This window comes from Akebia trifoliata, chromosome 12, assembly GCF_017979445.1.
Source record: "Akebia trifoliata isolate Shusen 1 chromosome 12, ASM1797944v1, whole genome shotgun sequence".
Lineage (NCBI taxonomy): Eukaryota > Viridiplantae > Streptophyta > Magnoliopsida > Ranunculales > Lardizabalaceae > Akebia > Akebia trifoliata.
The window spans coordinates 18,528,675-18,548,167 of NC_141386.1; the positions used below are offsets into that span (position 1 = coordinate 18,528,675).

Below are 19,493 nucleotides of genomic sequence, written 5' to 3' on the forward strand. Positions count from 1 at the left end.
ATTTTGACTAAATTTTGGTAGTTTTTCAGTTGAATGATCAAAATAAATTTGAAAGTTTGAAAAATGAATGTTGTGCTTGAAAAATCAAAAAGTAAAAAAATACCGGAAAGAAGGAAAAAGAAGATGAAAGATAAAATGTTAGTCATACTCGAGGGGTGATGTTTGCATTTTACATTGTTGTGTTGTGTGTGGGTTGGTGAATGAATATACATGGTAATTAACTGCGATTGCATGTTTATTTCCTTTCTATAACCCAAGATACAGTTTACTTTCTACTCTGTTATTTATTTTAGGTCGATGGCTACTGTTACATGGTAGGAAACTGGATATCCATTCTTAATCTTGTAATGTTAATTTCTCATTTGTTTTCAAATATATATATATATAAAACTATTTTGTGAGCTGTTAAATAACTTGTTAATGCTTAAAGGGATAGTGCGTCATATCATCCAGAATGATGTACCATCTTGGGATGTTGGTAGGAACAATTAAGCTCATATGTGGTATGTGATATGTATGAGAGTGGAGTCACAACTAGAATTCGGGTTTATTTCTCTCTATCTTTACCAGTGAACTTGTAATGTAAAAGACTGTATACGAACGCAGATGTATAATGGGAATCACATGCACGCCTGATAGATATAGACAAAGATGATTGGTTAGTCATCACTAACAATCTGGAGTAGTCAAACATTCTAACACATTGAAAAGAGGCCCATTGCTTATGGTCACGTCAAACGGTCAGCCTGAACTGGATGAATGATCAACCAATCGTGGAACGTTGCAGTGACTAACCACAAAATCAAGAACTAAAAGCCAGTAAATGATTATAACATCATGTCTAGACTGGGAGTGATCCAGCCGTGAATCTTAACTCTCTAATACCATTACTCTATCATTGTGTATTATGTGTTTATTATTTTATTTTGAATTATAAAATGAAATGCATGTTTAATATTTTCATGTTACTAATTAGATTTGTATAAAAAGAAAATGTTATAGTGAATACTGTTGACTGATGTAATGTGGATCTTTTAAGATATTTAGTTGCTCATCCTTTATTATATGTATCAGTTAATCGTAGTTTAATTTGTAAAACTTTGCATGTATTAAAATGTTTTTGTATACTTACTCATTCATATTTAGGAGATGTTATTAGTATGAATTATTTGTGGACCTATTGGGTAACCATTGACCATTGTTATTCATCATTTCCTTTTTATTTGGTGAGATAATTGTAGAGCCGTTGAACGAGGATTATCTAGTGGGTTAGACCGACAACCAGAGTTCGTTGCCTGGTGAGCATTGTGGTTACACCCATATAAATGTTTAGAACGAGGATGTATATAAATTTTGGGGTCGATTGTTAGGTTCATGTTAGACTGAGAGTATATTTTTGTAATTATGTATATTTTTACACATTCCATCCTTTGATCTACATTATATTGTTCAATGTATCTTTAGCTCCCGCAGTTATCTTTTTTTGTTTAGTTATACTTATATACATGATATTATGTTTATTTTTATCAGGTTTTTCGAGTACCTTGGAATGCTAATATAAACAGAGAAAATTATATCGAAATTTCGAAGCACCACCTAATACCTCAAGATTTGACATTAGGGTTCGTGTTAGTATTTTGAGGGCGCTACATTAAATGTCAAATTTCATCATATAAGTTAGAGTTAGATCCAAATATTATGATATAATATAAACCCGCTATAGATCCATTAGGATATCTTATTTGATTGGTCCCAAAATGATCCCATTGACCCTATGCGATCATCAGCATTTGATCGAAATGATTCATTTGGATATCTTATTGGATTGGTCCCAAACTAACCACCCTATGGGATCATCCTTGCCATTGTCAAAAAGCCTTTAGTTGTAGTAGTTGACTTACAAATTTATTTAAACGTGGATTGATGAATTAACATATGGTCAAAAGATCATGTTTTGATCCAATAACTTAGTAAAAGGTTGAGCTTTACTCGAATACTTTTATCAAAAAGGAAGAAGTCAATTTAGATCTTAATTTTTTTTGATCAGTATGAAAGCTAAAGAAAATTAAATCCAATTTGTTTATAATATAGTTTACTTGTTTTTACATGTATAATCGGATCAGGTCCCGTTAGAGTTGACGAAATCCTTATTTCTAATTCAATATAGTATCGGATCCGATCCGATCCGATCCGATCCGATCCTTATTAGATTGGTTGTTATCCAAACCCAAATCCTTGATCCGGAGCCTACATTATGTGATAAAAATAGAATGGAGTTGGGATTGGGATTGCCATTGATAGACTTATCGTTTGGACGTAGAAATTCACATTGTGTTCATCAAAGAAAGCTGTAAGACAGTTTTATTAAAAAGAGAAAAAAAAAAAAAAGAGAGAAAAAAGTGAAAGAGAGGGAGAGGAAGAAGAAGAGGAGGAGGAGTGGGCATGGAAGGTTTGCAAAGATCTGTAACTTCATTTAGGAGACAAGGTTCATCTGGATTAGTATGGGAGGATAGGTTTCTATCAGGGGAATTGAATCAAATTAAGAAGAAAGAAGAAGAAGAAGAAAAAAGAAGAAGGTGTGGAATTCAGAGAGCTGAGGTCAAGCAGAAGCGTTGGATCGGCAGGGATGATGGAACGAAGCAATTCGAATGGAGGGTATCGGACACCGGGAAGGTGTCGCCAGCCGTAGATCCCCCTTCTCCTAAAGTCTCTGCTTGTGGTTTCTGTGCTGTTTTTGGTAAACCTGTTAGGACCCATAGATCCAAAACTAGGACTGCCGCTAAGCGTAAGTCTTAACTAGTTATTTCTTCTTTATCAATTTTATTTATGTTTCACTTACCTTTCTTCATCATCTCTTATCTCAAATCTCACTTCATATAAAGATTTTTTTTTTCTTTTAAATTGTTTCTTTTAATTGTGGTCTTCTAGGATTGGATGTGCTACTTATTGTGCTGTGCTGTGTATATTTATGTTTTTTTTTTTTTTTAAGGAAGATTTTATGTACAAAGGGAATTCAATTCATCTCTCTCTCTCTCTCATGTTATGTCTCACATAAGTAAGAGTAATTGTTCTCTCTTTCTCTCTGGTTGGTATATTAGTTAGATGCTTTGATTTTGCTCTCTCATTGAAAGATGTTATAGTTTGGGTTGTAAACTAAATAATAGGCCTATTTTGATTTAGATGGTAAACCCAATTGAGAAATCTCTCTCTTTCATCTTTTCTTGAGTAATTATTGTACATATATAATGTTTTCATTTGATTTGAAAATCTAATTTTTGATATGATTTAGATTGTAAAATCCATTTGAGAAATTCTCTCCTTTATTTATCTTTTGAGTAATTATTTTCTATACAATATTCAGATGATATTTATCAATCCATTTGGTTCTCTCTCTCTCATGGTTAGATCTTGACCAAGTCTTTATGTTTCATGTGCTATCTGCGCACATTAGCAAAATGCCAATGACTCACATGTTTGTTAACTAATAATAACCTTGATAATATTATAAGAGTCCCACTTGCCTTACTAAAATAGTGAATAAGAGAGAAAAAAAAAAAAGGCCTTACTAAATGTAAATCCTATCAAATACCTTGAGATTCATAAAATATGTCTTCAAGATCCATAATAAATTTTGTGATCTTATTTTACAAATCTCAATATTTTTTTTTATATATGGTAAATGAGGCTTAGGAAGGCCTTTTTCCTTAACTGTGTTAATCAGAACAAGTGTTAGTGATATTATAATTAACTTTGATGATTTCTTTATGTGGATGTGACAATTGGTACGTCACCAAACTTGTCTCCATATTATCTGTCAAAAAAAAAAAAAAAAAAAAACCAATAATAGTTAGGGTTGGCTTAAACATTGAATAATCCACCGTCCAAACTAATATAATTTCAATACGGCACATCCTATGATTAGGGGCGAAGCCAATTGCCCCTGCACAAAACTTTGAGACACCCCTATATTTTCAACTAATTATGTGCCTTATTTATTCTCATTCCCTTAGCTCTCTCCCCATTTGCCCTCCCCCCCTCCCTTCATTTTTGTTGTTGATGACATTGCCTTTTGACTGGAGCTTCTCATGTACTAATTGGAAATGATTTAAATATCATTTTCTTCAATTTTTAATAAAAAAATCTTTGAATTTCTCCTAAAAATCATTCATCTTCAAGTTCTTCAACAGTACAATTAACTATAGTTTACCCCCACTACAAGAAAATCTAGGCTCCGCCTTACCTATGACTTCTGGTTCGAATGTCGATGTATAAAGATTCCCACTGTTTACAATAGTTCCAATCTTAAATTATACGAAATTTCTTTTATTTGATATTGATCGTCAGTAAATTATATTTAAATCTTTACTTTTACAATTATAATGAGAGAGAAAGATAGAGTAGAGAATTGTTATGGACGCAAATTTAAAAAACAAAAAAAATGCTATTATAGAACATTTAAACTTACTATTTATTAAGATCTTTCAGGTCAAGACAAATAAAATTGCATATGAATCTTCAATACTATTATAATGAGGTAAGGGGTTGATGCAAATTTAAAATGAGTCCCACTCATGGTTTTCAAATTCGGTTTCACGTCTCATCTCGTTTAGCCCCGATATCGAATTAAGTTGAATGATACATCTCATCTCATTCGACATTGAGACAATGATTTTTAACTAAAAAATTTAAAAAATTCTAAAAAATTCAAAAATGATTCTATTAAAAATATGAAATATTTACATTGTTATGTATGTTTCACATTTTTCATCTGGTTTCATCTTGATTCGGATGAAGAAGATTAAATTTCTCCCAAAATCTTTTTTTTTTGTTTCATTTGATTGAAAAGGTGAATAAAAATCAATTTGGGTGAAAGAATATAGGATTGAGAATATTTAACTCGGACGAGATTTTCAAAATCTCATTTGATACATATTGTTTGTCTTGCGATTTATTCATTGTTGTTAGGTATCATTTGTCTCGCTTATCTCATGATACGTGGACGTCTCAAATAGATTTGTGAGTTGCTCTCGTTCAACCCTGATAGCGAGTTAACTCGGGTGATATGTCTCGGTCTCAGACGAGTTTTATAGTCATGGTCCGACTAGCTTTTGTTTTTTTTTTTTTTTGATAATCAGGTAACCCTTTAGACAACGAACTGGGCTCGTATCTGGGTTTTGCCCAGACCATAGACCATGGTCACTAGTCTTAGGGCACTTGCAATGCTCACACATCACACGTATCTAGTAAGTGAGGGTGCGCCCTCCCGAGTGATCCCTAAGGAATTAGTGCTCATACTAGATATCAAACTCACGACCTACAGACATTAATCGTTATCAATCCGAAATTGCCATTGAGCCAATCCCTCGGGATTAAATCCTTATTAAGTAAGGATTCCACCTATACTAAAGATCCTTGGGCTCACCTTGTGGCATAACATGAATTATTATTTTATTTTTTCAAAAAAAATTATTTTTTTCCCGTAAAATGTCAAAATTAAAAAGTTTTTGGGAATTTATTGTTTGTGCATGCGTGGCTGCAATACTGTAAAGTGGGCCACAACATATCCCACACCAAGAAAATTATACAAAATATTATTTTATTTAAAAGATAAAAAAGCACTCCCATCTTTCAACTGATTTTATTTAAACAAAATATCATATTTTTGTGATAGATCATTTTAATAAATCTTAGTGGCCTACAAAACTTATAAAATGATACATTAATCTATGGCTTACTGATTTTTTTTCTTCGCTCTTTAATGGAATTTGATTGGTGATGTTAAATACTTGTAATGGATTTGAAGCCCAACTTATTATAATTTTTTTTGTAAAAAATTATATGTCAGGTAATGGTGAAACGCGATTTGATGCAATAATTAGGATTAAGAATAATGATTTTAGTACACTCTTTTGGTCAACCATGGGAATTTTATCTCTTAAATATCAGGTGTCAATTTCAATGGTGCTGATCGCTTCGGCTTCAACATTTTTTAATATTATAATTATCTATTTTGTATTTGTTAAGTGACATTATGGTACAAAGTTGAAAAAGCAAGGTTTACTTAGATTTAATTTTTTTTTTCTTTTTTTAAAAGAAAACGTAAATTGTATTTGGGTTTGGGTGTGCGGATGTCCCATGGTTTATGGAAGTCACGTGATACTATTATCGTAAAGGGTATTTTAGAAACACAATCCTGTAAAATTGGTGATATTAGGTTTATCCCTTGCGAAATGCAAGATAAGGTTTACCCCCCTTGATTGTAAGTCAACGTTGTTTTTTCTTAATGATTTAACGGTGAAATGTTGATTCAATAATTTAAGTATTTAAAGAGTATTTTGAAAAAATTTAAAATTTCACCATTAAATCATCAAGAAAAAGCAACGTTGACTTTCGTTCAAGGAGGGTAGGCTTATTCTTGCATTTTACAAGGGGATAAACCTAATATCACCAATTTTACAGGGGGTGCTTCTAAAATACCCTATCTTAAATCCTATGAGGTTGTTCAACGGTAAAACTAATGACATTGGTTTGTTCTCTCTCGTCTTGAGTTCGAATTTTGGTAGTCTCCATACTTATCCTTTTGCACATGAGAAACATTTTTCTTACTTAGTTAAGATTTTAATCTTAATAAGAGTTATTTTGCTCAAATGGATTACCAAATTAGCAATCCAACGTTATAGACCTCTAAATTTCATCGAAAAATTCGGATCCAAAAAAATAATTTTTTTTGAAAGTGGATATAATTTTATCCTCTACAACCCTAAAGCATCAGATCATGTTTTTGAATACCATAAGGTGAGTCCAAGGACTCTTAGCAAGGCTAGTCGGATTCTTTGCACATTGGAAAACTTCCATGGGCTTGACCGTGAAAATAGTCCCATCTCGAAAGGGTGTGGGGGTGGAAACCTAAGATATTAAAAGGGAAAAAAATAATAATGTTATCTTAAAGTTTAAAAAAAAAAAAAAAGAGTGTTTGGGATATGTTAAGTAACTGTAAGGATCTTGAAATAAATAAAGGTATGATTAATGGGTTGACGTGAAGTCTTTCCATGTTGGTTAGATGGGGTGGTCCAGTATGGTTTGACATTTTGGCTGTACTGTTATAAAATTTAATTAATAAACATGAATGGTATGGTATGGTATGGACCACAATAATTGAAGCTGGTAATTAAATGGGTTTTGTAAGGGCTTAATTAAATGGTGACCATATAAACCTTGTTGTCTTTTGGTCTCATCTGAGTCTCATGGGCCCTTTCTAAATTAAGTATTAATTAAAAAATTGAATTGTAGCCACTAATTCATTTTATGAATGTGGTGCATGTTCATGCATGTATGTAATATACAAAGCTTTCAATGGATCACATCAATCAAAATCCCAATCTGTAGAATTTACGTGATTTGGAAAGATCTCATCAGCATCATCGTTGCACTTGCAATGGGTTTGACATTAACATACCAATAATTGCTTTTGCTTAGCTTAATTTTATTTCCTTCTCTTTTAAATTCGTCTGCTTCTTCAATTATCCTCCCCTCCCCCCATTTTATTCAACAAACATATTATGAGACAATGAATAGCTTAATAATATAAGCAAATGTCAAGCTTAAATGATGAGTAAATAAATAGTTACATTTGCATGTGCCATGCACTACAAACTTAAAACGAAACCACCAACAAATACACAAATTAAACAATATATAATTTTGTTTTTTGTCAATTTAAAGATCTTTGAACCTTTGTTTTAAACACCAAAACAAATATTTTTTCTATGGAAAAATAAAGGAAACAACCCGTTGAATGTGTCACAAACGATCCGAAACTTGATCCTACAATGCAATGCCAAGCTGGCCCGTAAATTTGATCGAACTCCTGCACAAGGAAAAAAAAAATGATTTTCCTAGATTGATAGTTAAAAACATATTAGCTAGTATTTTATTAAGAATTTTCACTTTTGAACCATCTAACTCCGTTTATGCAGTTATGTCTTCTGCATTACATCGCTTATACAACCCCAACCCCAACCCCGTTATAAAATTTCCTTGGATCATGGTTTATGTGGCTTGAGTTGAGGTGTGAGAGGAGCGCTTCAATTAGGGCTACAATCCGGGTCGGTTGGAGGGTAAACCCAGGCTCAACCCAAGCTCAACTCAATCCAACCATCAGGCCTAAGCTCATCAACCCGAACTCGACCCAAGCTTGATATTATAAAATAGGATTAAGTTTGGGTTAGCCCACGCTTAGATAATTTTGGGTGGTTTGGTCAGGTTGGACTCACTGAATAGCCATAATTTCATTTTTAGCAAATAAATTTAATATTTTTAGAAAAGATATACAAAACTGAAAATTAACTACTAGTAAATAAAATCTCATACAACCTTCAAATCCATCATGGAGAGAATATTTAGACAAATCATATGCAATCAAAGTTCATATTAATATTAATTAATTGTTCACAAATCATAATAATAAGATGGAATAAAAAATTTAAATAAAAACTCTATAATTAATATGAAAATATTTATATATTAGTATATGACATAGGGTTCGGGTTGAGTTGGGTTGCTCATACTCTTAACTCGAGCTCAACACGAATTGAAATCGGATTGAGATATTCTAATCAAGGCTCAACTCATTTTCTACGTGACTTAATCCAGGCTCACCCATCTATTGGGTTGAGTTCGAGCCAACCCGCTTGGGTTGCAGCCCTAGTTTCAATCGTCCACCCTGGGGGAATATGATTTGGATTCTTAGATGTACCCCCTCCATCCACATTTTGGTAAATATTTGAGTAACCTCTTTTTTCAAACTGTTGAGAAGCCCTCAGAAAATATGACCAAACTGCCCTCAGCTTCAACCTTTAACCCAAAACACTTTGATTTTTCTCCCAAAAATCTGTCATCCATATCTATGGTAAATTATTTTAATATATTTAACCTCATCTTAGCATATCGTTTTCCACATCACCTAAAACCTTTAATTTTTCTATCCAAAATTTCATCATTGTCATCTACTTCTCCAAAAGTCTTATCCTTTTCTTGAGGTCTGAAGGTGAAAAAGGTTTACCCAAAAGGTTAAAGATGAATGGTTTTGGGAGGAGGAATCAAGGGCTTTTGACACCAGATTGAGGATGAGGTCATTTATATCATTTTGACAGTCTATTACAGTACACAGGTCAAGGGGCCATGTCATCAGTTTGAAAATGCAGAGGTAACTCAAATATTAACCAAAAACTGGATGAGATATCTAAATCACTCCACAATCCAAAGAGTCGTGATAATTTGACTCCCTCACTCACGTCGCATACTCAAGATACTCTCCTAATGTGGCATGTGTGAGAATCATAGATTTTATGCCTCAACGTACACATCCGCACATCCTCATAAATATGTGCAGTTGTGCATCCCAACAAGAAAAGATCAATGGTTCTAGCACGTGTCACATCAGGAGAGTATTTTGAGGATGGCATGTGGGGAGTCAGAAAATCATTACTCCAATCCAAAAAATTAGCCATACCCAAAATGTAATATGTTGGGTAGGGTTTGGGCTAGGGTTTTGAGGTGTGATTAGAAACCGCCCGTGTAAGGCCTGGGCCTGATCCATTGACAGCCCTACCAATTCCTTTAAAAATCCTAAATTATCGACATTTTATTTTGTCTTGTACCCTTTTAGCTAGGCCCAGTGAACAAAAGTTAATGCTAAGAAGAGAAGTGAAGAGAAGGGGGAAGATCCATAGAAATTATAAAGTATACCTTCTTCATGTTGTAAGCCAAATGCTTGGAGCTAAACTTGTCTAAACCGTCGTAGGTTCGCCTAGCACACCTAAAGGCATGCACCTGCATGGACCCTGGCATATCGACCGCTAGAACCTTAACATGAAGGAATGCAGCCACCGATGTCACATTGGTTTCAACATTTGACACTGACTTCCTTGCCTTGATCGGGTCTTCTTTAACCCTTTCCAAAATCCCCATCTCTTTATGTGTTTTCGGTTTTCCCCATATTCGTGATACGGGTTTCATCATCTTTGCTACCGTTCCAGTCTCCAACATTTGATTTCCAGCACCGGCACCTGAATTGAAGATACTCTAGCTTCCTCTCCTTTGCCTCTCTTGGGTGATTGATTTGGGTTAATTAGCTTGCATAATATTTATATATAAAATGTGTGAAGGGTACCATATATTAAGATAATATCCTAATTATTGATTGTTAAGAGTGCAGGAATTATTTATAGGAGCAAACCATGTGCAACTGCCTCTGCTCAGGGAAAAAGAAAATTGTGGTTGGTGGAGATTTGATGTATTTTGTTCCAATACTTTGATCAAATTGGTCTTGTGGTGGAGACTCATTGGTCTATAGAGCAGCATATTTGTCCCCATGTGTGCTTCTGGACAGCAAGCACAATAATTGTTTCTTTTAATTCATTAGCCCCAACCAAAGGTCTCTGTATACACACACATAACTACATGTGTCACCCTTAAATTACTGGTTCTATCTGTCAAAGAAATTCCGATGCGAAAGTTAGATGTTCTATTTCTTGTTGATTATAACATAAATGTATGAATGACAAATTGGTCTTAATTTAAAGTTCATCACATTTCTTTTCGATTAGTTTCCATGTCAACTATGCAACTCGCCCATCTAGGCAGCTTGTTGGATCAAAATATCGGAATGTATCAGCCGAGACCGATATGAAATATTGACTCTGAGGGGATTTATCAGTTTTTCCTTTACTAATTAACATTTTAAAGCTTGGGTACACTGACTATTTTGTATAACAAACCAATTGATTAAAATGCGTAACACACACAAAATAAAGACATTCACTTTAAAAAGGGCTAATAATCAAATCTGGAAAGACAAAAAAAAAAAAAAAAGTAAGAAGGGAGCATAATTGCAACTGCAATCTGATAGATAGCACCCAATCTTCGATTTTTATAGAATAATGCTGGAGTAACCTCAAGATTGACCTCAATTAACACTTTGCTGATGTGGAGGTGTCTCCGGAACCATAGGTGCTTTTCATGACACGAGTGAAAAACATACATGGTTCCATTCACACTTCCGTGAATTGAGGTCAATCTTTTGGTCACTCCGCCGAACTCATTTTTAATGATCACCTCATCTTCCTTATAACTAATTCCTTTAAAGCTCTAGCTAAGAACTTTCTTAAATTGTATGGAAACCAAAATCTAAGAGCTGCTTTAGATGACGAGAAGAATAAATGGAAAAAGGGTGTGATCATTGGAAAAAATTCCAATGACTATCTCCACCAAACACCATATTTCATTATTTGGTACTAAAAGGTGGCATGTGCAAATGCACATGTACCAAAAGGGCTTATTTTTAATTTAAAATATTAATTAAACGATAATTACATAATAAAAAGATACTTTTGTAATTTTAAAAATCAAGTAACGTGATCATTAGGTTGCAATTTTCTTGATTTTTTTATCAAAATGATTCTGATTATTTTAAATTTAAATATAAAAGTGGAGGCATTTATAGCCACTGAAATTTGGGTGTCCAAGGTTCAAGCATTTCTACTCCGCCATCTCTCATTATAATAGGAGTGTTGATAAATTGACGTACTTTTTGCCCATCAACCTGACGCACATTGATGTGGAAGTACATAACTTATTAAAAAAAAGATTGAAAGTTTCTCCCTTGCCTGTTTTCTGCCCACAATTTCTACTCCGCCATCTCTCATTATAATAGGAGTGTTGATACATTGACGTACTTTTTGCCCATGCACCTGATGCACATTGATGTGGAAGTACATAACTTATTAAAAAAAAGATTGAAAGTTTCTCCTTTGTCTGTTCTCTACCCACATATTTGTTTTTAGATTTCAAATCTTAAAAAAGATCATTGGGTCCACATTGATTATCACATTAACAATCCAACAACACATTCATTTAGATTTCATGAAAATATTCATATTAAAAAAAAAAAAAAAATTTGAGCTTGATCAAGGTGTTTAAAGCGGATGGCTAATGAGCATCCAAATTTAAAAATAAAATTTAACGATGAAAAATAACTGTTTATTTTTTTATTTTTAAGTTCATATAATAATCCTCTACAATACTATTTCATCAGATCATGATTTTGAATGTCACAAGGTGATCAGATCTGAAAGTTTCTTTTTTTTCACCATGGGTGGGAGAGACTTTTTTTTTTTTAATAAGTTATAGGGAGATTTACCCGGCATACCTAACTGTTGCATTTTTATTAAAAAAACTCTCTTGGAATTCTAACTACTTCAAGGGAACCTTACTTTATGAAGTTTGTTAACCACTAAACCTCACTTTATCAAGTTCGTTACCGAGCGAATCTTGGAGTGGGATCCACATCATAAAATTCAAGTTTAGGGTTTATTTGTTACTTGACATTAGGGGTGCAAGTTAATTCAGTTCAAATTGAGAACCGAACCAAACGTGTGTTTTGGATTGGTTTGGTTTGGTTTTGGGTTTTAAAAATAAAAATTGATAGGTTCGGTTCGGTTCGGTTCTCAGTTCAGACTTGATAAAAAATCGAACCAAACCGAAACCGAACCAATAATTTTTTTAAATGAAATATATGTTTTTTTTTTTTTTTTTTCATTTTAAAAACCCACCCACCTCTACCCTCTCTTTGTCGTCTCTTACAGCTAAGGGCTGAGGGTTGGGGGCTGCCGACTACTCTCAACTCAGGCGATCGATCGGTCGATCTCTCTCTCTTTCTTTCTCGCTTACAACTAAGGGCTGCGGGCTGAGGGGTGAGGGCTGTGGGTTGCTGGCTACTGGTTGTTCTAAACTCAGGCGATCGGTCGCTCTCTCTCTCTTGCGACTGCGGGCGTATGGCTAGTGGCTAGCCGCTGCGGGCTCTCTCAACTCCAATGGCTAACAGGTTGCCTCTTCTTCCATTCTTCTTCTCTCCATCTGCAATTGTTAAAGAGTAAATAAGGTATGTGTTTCCTCATTTTATTTAATTTGTGTATTTTTTTTCAACCCATGGAACCGAACCGAACCAAACCGAATTAAGGTCGGTTTGGTTCTAGATCAAATTGGTTCGATTTTGGTTCCTATATAATGGAACCGACCTTGGTCGGTTCGATTTTGATTTTGCTCTTAACCGACCTAACCCAAACCAAGTTGCACCCCTACTTGACATACCTTGGAGTGGATTCTAACCGCATAAATTTGTGCCAACTAGAAAGATGATCCGGTGACATAAGATTATAAGGGATAAAATTTTAAGAACTTTTAAAAAGTTTCAAAAATAAAAAAGTCTATTTTCACTGTTAAATTTTAGTTTGAAATTTAGGAGTTCGCTAGCCATCCATTTTCAACACTTAAGATCAAGCTATACAGTGTCTATATTTTTTATTTTTTTATTTAATTTTTTTTTGCTAAATTTAAGTTTTTCATGAAATCTAGAAGGTTGTGATGTTGAATAACTACTTTTATAATCCATATGGGCCCAATGACGCTTAGTAAGATTTAAATCTTATTAAGTAGGTCATGGTGTAGACACTCCATTTTTGCATCCGCCTAATTTGGCGATCCGTCACCCGGTTGCTGTGATTTCCTAATGATGAGCACAAAGAACTCGAAAGCTTGTAAGAAGTCTCCTTCCAATTCCTTCTGCCTTCTAATTTTATTCTATTCTTTCTCTTTGCCACGCGACATAGAATTACGCACGCTTAGAATTGCTACACCATACACTCAACTTAGCAAGCATGTACGCTTAGATTCGCTACACATTTGGATAACTTAGAGACCTCACTATGCTAGGAAAACATGACCTCGAGACTTAGAAATAATCACGTTGCGACTGAAAGAAACTTCACGCCAAAATTCACCAAAATAAACAAAAATGATGAAAATACCCCTCATGAATTTCAGACCTTCGAAAAATCTTGAAAGTATCTCCGTTGCATTCAAAACGTGATTTTGAGTCTAATGAGATTCAAATCGATGAAATCAGAGAAATTTATGAAAAATCACAAAATGATCGTAATGCCCCTCGATGTCCGACACTTAGAAACATTGACGCTTAGGAAAACACAATTAAAGAATTAAAAAGACTTCAATAAAAATCTTGAATAATCAAAATTAAATCAAAATTTAAAATTTAAATCAATTAAAATTTACAATCAAATAAAAATTTCAAATTGAAAATAACCATTAAACTAAAATTAGAATTTAATCGACAACTTAAAATTTAAGACCAACTTGAAATTCAAATTAAAATCCAAAATTAAATCAAAAATAAATTTTAAAATCAAATTAAAGATCAATTAACCAATCCGAGTTAAAATTCTATTAAAACCCAACTAAAGCCAAGCAACAAATTAAAAAATCAAAATTCAAGCTCAATCGACCAATCAATATTCAAATCAAAACATAATTAACCAATCGAATTAAAATCTTAATCAATAATCAAGATTAAAAAGAGAAATATAATTAATCCATCAAATTAATTAAAATCAAACCAAGATTAAAAAATTGTAACCTAAACCATCAACTTAAATTACAAATTGAAATTTAATCAATAATTCATCATCGACGTATCATGGGTTGCGAAGCGTGGGATCATGGTCCCATTCTTTCTAAACTCAAAAAAAGAGACATCCTCTCTTTGGGTTCGGTCAAAGAATAAGCAGACAAAAAAGAAACAAATAAATGAAAGAAAGAAAGACAATAAAAGAAAAATAGAAAAACTATGCTATAAAAGGAGGTAGACATTTTGAACCAAGGGGAGGAAGGCTGACATTTTGAAAGAAACAAGGGGCTGACGTTATTGAGAAGAGGCTAATATCCTTGAATCAAAGAAAAAGGAAAGGTTGTCTCACGTTTGGGGCAGCAATAAAAGAAGGAAAGAGAAGAAGAAAAAGAAGAAAAAAGAGGAAAAAGAAAAAGACTCTTCTTCTCCAACGTAAAGGGGCTGACTTCTTCTCCAACTCTCTGCCATATCTCACTCTCCACTCCCTTTGTTTTCTTCTCTTTCTCACGTCCTATTGGACAACAATCAAAAAGAAGAAAAAGGGAACACAGAAATGTCCCTGCTGCATTCCCTTCCAACATACCTCTTCACTCAACTATCATCCCCATAACGTTCTGCCAGCCCCCTCTCCAGCCCATTACCTTCTTCCTCCTCTCTTTTCTGCAACCCCAATCACCTTCCCTTTCTTCTCCCTTGCTGCCCCCAAAAACCAGCCACCTCACCGTCCAAAAATAGCGCCATTACAGCACCATTGCAGCCCCAACCTTAGCCCTTCTTCAATTTGATTGCTGATTTTTATTTTGAATTTTCTTATTTGACTTAGTTTGCTATAATGTTCATATTAATTTTCGTTTTGATTGAGCATTCATGAAGCTTGCACACATTAACTTAATTAGAATATTGATGCTGGAATTTTTGGAAACCTCAATTAAGTGCATGTTTCATATTTTTGTAATCAAGATAAAGACTAAGTTTTCATATTTGTGCACATTGGGAATTCAAAATTGGATCTTCCGATAAAATGGACGTTGAATTGATTCACTGATTTGTGTGAGTATGGAAATTTCAAAATTGAATTTTTAATAAAGTTGCTACGTGAGTTAACTCACTGATTTCTATGTACATGGGAAGTTCGAAATTGAATTTTTAATAAAGTTGCCACGTGAGTTAACTCACTGATTTCTATGTACATTGGAATTTCAAAAGTGATTTATTAATAAAGTGGCCACGTGAGTCAACTCATTGATTTGTGTGAGTATGAGAATTTCAAAATTGAATTTTTAATGAAGTTGCAACTGAGTCGACTCACTACTTTTTTATATACATGGAAAATTAAAATCAATTTTTTTAACAAAATGAGCATGAGTCAACTCACTGATTTGTGTGCACATATGGGTTTAAAAATCGATTTTCTTTCTAATAATAAGCATGTGAATTGACTAATTTTTTTCTATGAACATTGGAATTCCAAAATTGATTTATTAACAAAATAGACGTTGAGTTAACTCATTGACTTGTGTGTGTGCATAGGAAACTAAAATTGAATTTTTTATGAAGTTGTCACGTGAGTTAATTCACTGATTTTTGGTGTACATAGGAATTTCAAAATCTGATTTTTTTTTATGAAATGGATATATGAGTTGACTCACTGATTTTGGTGGACATTGGGGTGTGAAAACTTATTTTACTTTTCAAAATGTTGTTAATGAGTTGACTCGCTGATTTGTGTTCACGTGGCAAAAATGGATTCTTGAAAATTCACAACTTGCTAATTTTGGGGATTTATGGGTTTTTCTTTGATTTGGTGATTTTTCTAAAATCATGGTTTTCTATTTTTTGAAAATTGATATTTATAGATTGCTAATTTGGAAAACCCAATTTTGATAATTCTCTAATTTGGAAAATCCCCTTTTTAAATTTCTAATTTTGAACTCTCAATTTAGGAAATTTCTAATTTCTAATTTAGAAATTTTGTGAATTCCCAAATTAGAAGTTTCATATTCTCAGTTTTCCACTTTAGAAAGTTTTCACAGATTCCTATTTTGATCGATTTGGAAAATGTGGCGCCCCGCCGAATGCTAACACAAATCCCCATGTCAGATCTCGAGGTACTAAGTGGCACCTCGAAATTTCGGCATGGTCTCCTCTGTTTATGTTAGCATTCCAAGGCGTTCAACCTGCACCTGATAAACGACATACAATCCTGCATACATATACAAAATATAATACTAGCGGAAGCTTATACACGTCTAATAACGTACGAATTATCAGAGTGCGGAAGAAGAAAATTTACGGGATTATACAAAATTTTCTCACTCTAACAAGAGTCCTAACGCTCAATACAAATCTATAATACTCCTAGACAAATGGAGTATAACTCCAATACTTACCAGGTGACGGACTCTGGCTGTCTATCTGACCCACCAGATGATTCTCACTCATGTTCTACTCCTGCCTCGCTAAGCTTCGGATCTGAAACTAAAAAATGGAGGATGAAAGGGTGAGTAACAATGGTTACCCAGTAAGGAAACAACAATTTCTGCCAATAACCTCTCCTAACATGAACGAATAAACATACTGAATCATTTTAAAATAAACAAAGTTTTACAGAAGAAAACTACGATTAACTGGTACATATAGCCAGGGATGAGCAACTAAACATTTTAAAACTCATATTACATCGATCAGCAGTACTCACTATAACATTCTCTTTTTATACAAATCTAATTGATCAAATGGAAACAATAAACATGCATTTCATTTTATATATCAAAATAAGCAACAGATAGATAATACACGATGGTGGAGTATTGGAATTAGAGAGTTGGGATTCACGACTGGATCGCTCCTAGTCGGGACATGATGTTACAATTCCTTTCTGGCTTTTAGTTCCTGATTTTGTGGCCGGTCGCTGCCCTTACCACGTTTGGTTGACCATTTATCCGGCTCAGGCTGGCCGTTTGACGTGACCGTAAGCAATGGGTCTCTTTTCGATGTGTCAGAACGTTCGACTACTATAGATTGTTAGTGATCACTGACTAATCATCTTCGTCTATGCCTATCAGGCGTGCAAGTGATTCCCAAATATACAAACCATTCGTATACGACCACCTTTACATTACAAGTTCACTGGTAAAGATAGAGAGGAATAAACCCGGATTCCAGTTGTGACTCCACTCTCATACGCGTCCCATACCACGTATGAGTTTGGTGGTCCCTACCGTACATCCCAGGATAGTACACCACTCCGGATGATATGACGCACTATCCCTTCAGGCATTCACAAACTCTTTAACAGCTCACAAAATAGCTACATATATATATTATTTTCATTTGAAAACAAAAAAGAAATTTACAATACAAGGTTGAGAATAGATATCCAGTTTCCTACCATGCAAGTGTGGCCACCCGGCCTAAAATAAATAACATAACAGAGCGCCTCGCGCTAACAGAAAGTAAATAAACATGCAACCAGTAACATTATCCCTGGATATCCGTTCACCAACCTGCATACAACACAACAACGTAAAATGCAGACATCACCCCTCGGGTGTGACTCTGACATTTTACCGTTTCATACCCTTTTTCCCTTTTTTCGACTTTTACAGTTTTCAATCTCTTCATAAAATATCTATTTTCTGATATTCATCAACTCAATATGAGTTCATTGAATATTAAATCACATTTTTCAACTATAGAATTTATTTCTATCAATAATATTGAAAAAAGATACAAATTTCATATCAAAACGGGGTCCGAGCAGTGCACAAGACCCAATTTATGGCAATAACCCGTTAAAATACTCTACCCACGTATAATTTGTTAAAAATACAATTAAACATATCAAACATGCAATTTCTGGCGTGAATTTTGAAATAAACAAAGAATTCTATATTTCGGAAATACATCCAAATTTTTCCAATAAAATCCTAAATGCAATTTTCACAATCTATGATTACTAATAGAAATTGAGAGTTCCTTACAATCACTAGGCGACAGAATTGAAGCACGTGCGCGGAAATCGAGGCGATTGGCGCGATAATCGAGATGGACCGAACTTCGAAGCGGCTGATTTTCGAAATTGGCTTGGTGGTTTCGAAGATCTCGATGTGCTCGTCTCTTCTCCCTTCTACGGCGAAAGACGGTTTGACCCCGAAATTGATGAAAATCGAGGTCGAAGTTACGAAAATCTCTGTATAAAAATACGGCTGATTTTTGACTATACGGGGTGAAAAAGACGAGAAAACGAAAGGAACTTGGTTGGGTTATATAGAGAATGAGGCTGCGGACGTTTCTCCCTTCTGCGTCGAAAGACGGTTTGACCCCGAAACGGACGAAATCCGAGGTCAAAGTTTCGAAATTTCCGTATCCAAATATGGCTGATTTTTGACGATATCGGGTGAAATAGAAAGTGAAACGAAGAAAGGTTGGGTGGGTTTTGTAGAGAACGTAGCTGCGGATCTTTTTCCCTTCTGCGGCGATCGTCGACGACAAACCGTTTGCGAAGGATCTGAGGTGGAAGGTCAAAGAGAAAAGAAAAAAAAAAAAAAAATCGTTTTATATGTCTCTGCTGTGTGGACGCGTTGGGGAAGATGGGTTTTAAAAAAATAAATTTTTTTTTTTTTTTTTTATATAAAAGTTGGGACGAAATTGGTATTTTGTCAATTGTTTGGATCGTCGATAACTTGATCATTCGGACTCCAAATCTGACAAACGAATACTCTATTTTATCTAATTTTTCGTTCCGGATCTAATGGTATAGTCAATTTCTACAAATTATGTCTCCATCAAAAATTTATATTTTTGGCCTGACGTGACCCCTAAACTTGATGTCGTTTTCGTTTTTGGCGATAATTCGACTTCCTGATCTCCAAAAATGACAAATAAACAGTCTATGTTGAATAATTTTTCGTTATGAACCCAATGGTATGATCGAATTTTAAAAATTATTCCTCTAACAAAAAGTCACTGTTTTAGCCTGGTCCGACCCGGTAATCGAGGATTTTGCAAC

General features: G+C 34.2%; 1 protein-coding gene and 1 long non-coding RNA gene across 2 annotated transcripts; one reads left to right on the top strand and one right to left on the bottom strand.

The window, feature by feature from the left end:
* Positions 1-2,282: 2,282 nt before the first annotated feature.
* Positions 2,283-3,179, top strand: LOC147388994 (uncharacterized protein At1g15400-like). The gene is given in 3 exon segments (XM_086419834.1): positions 2,283-2,513; positions 2,545-2,657; positions 2,660-3,179. Coding segments are annotated over 3 exon segments (321 nt in total). The 5' UTR covers positions 2,283-2,442; the 3' UTR covers positions 2,797-3,179.
* Positions 3,180-16,686: 13,507 nt separating this feature from the next.
* On the bottom strand, positions 16,687-19,064 carry LOC147388995 (uncharacterized). The gene is made up of 2 exons (XR_015170775.1): positions 18,466-19,064; positions 16,687-16,960 (listed from the first exon to the last, which is right to left on the bottom strand). It is a non-coding gene; the product is annotated as an uncharacterized LOC147388995 (long non-coding RNA).
* Between the last annotated feature and the right edge of the window lie 429 nt (positions 19,065-19,493).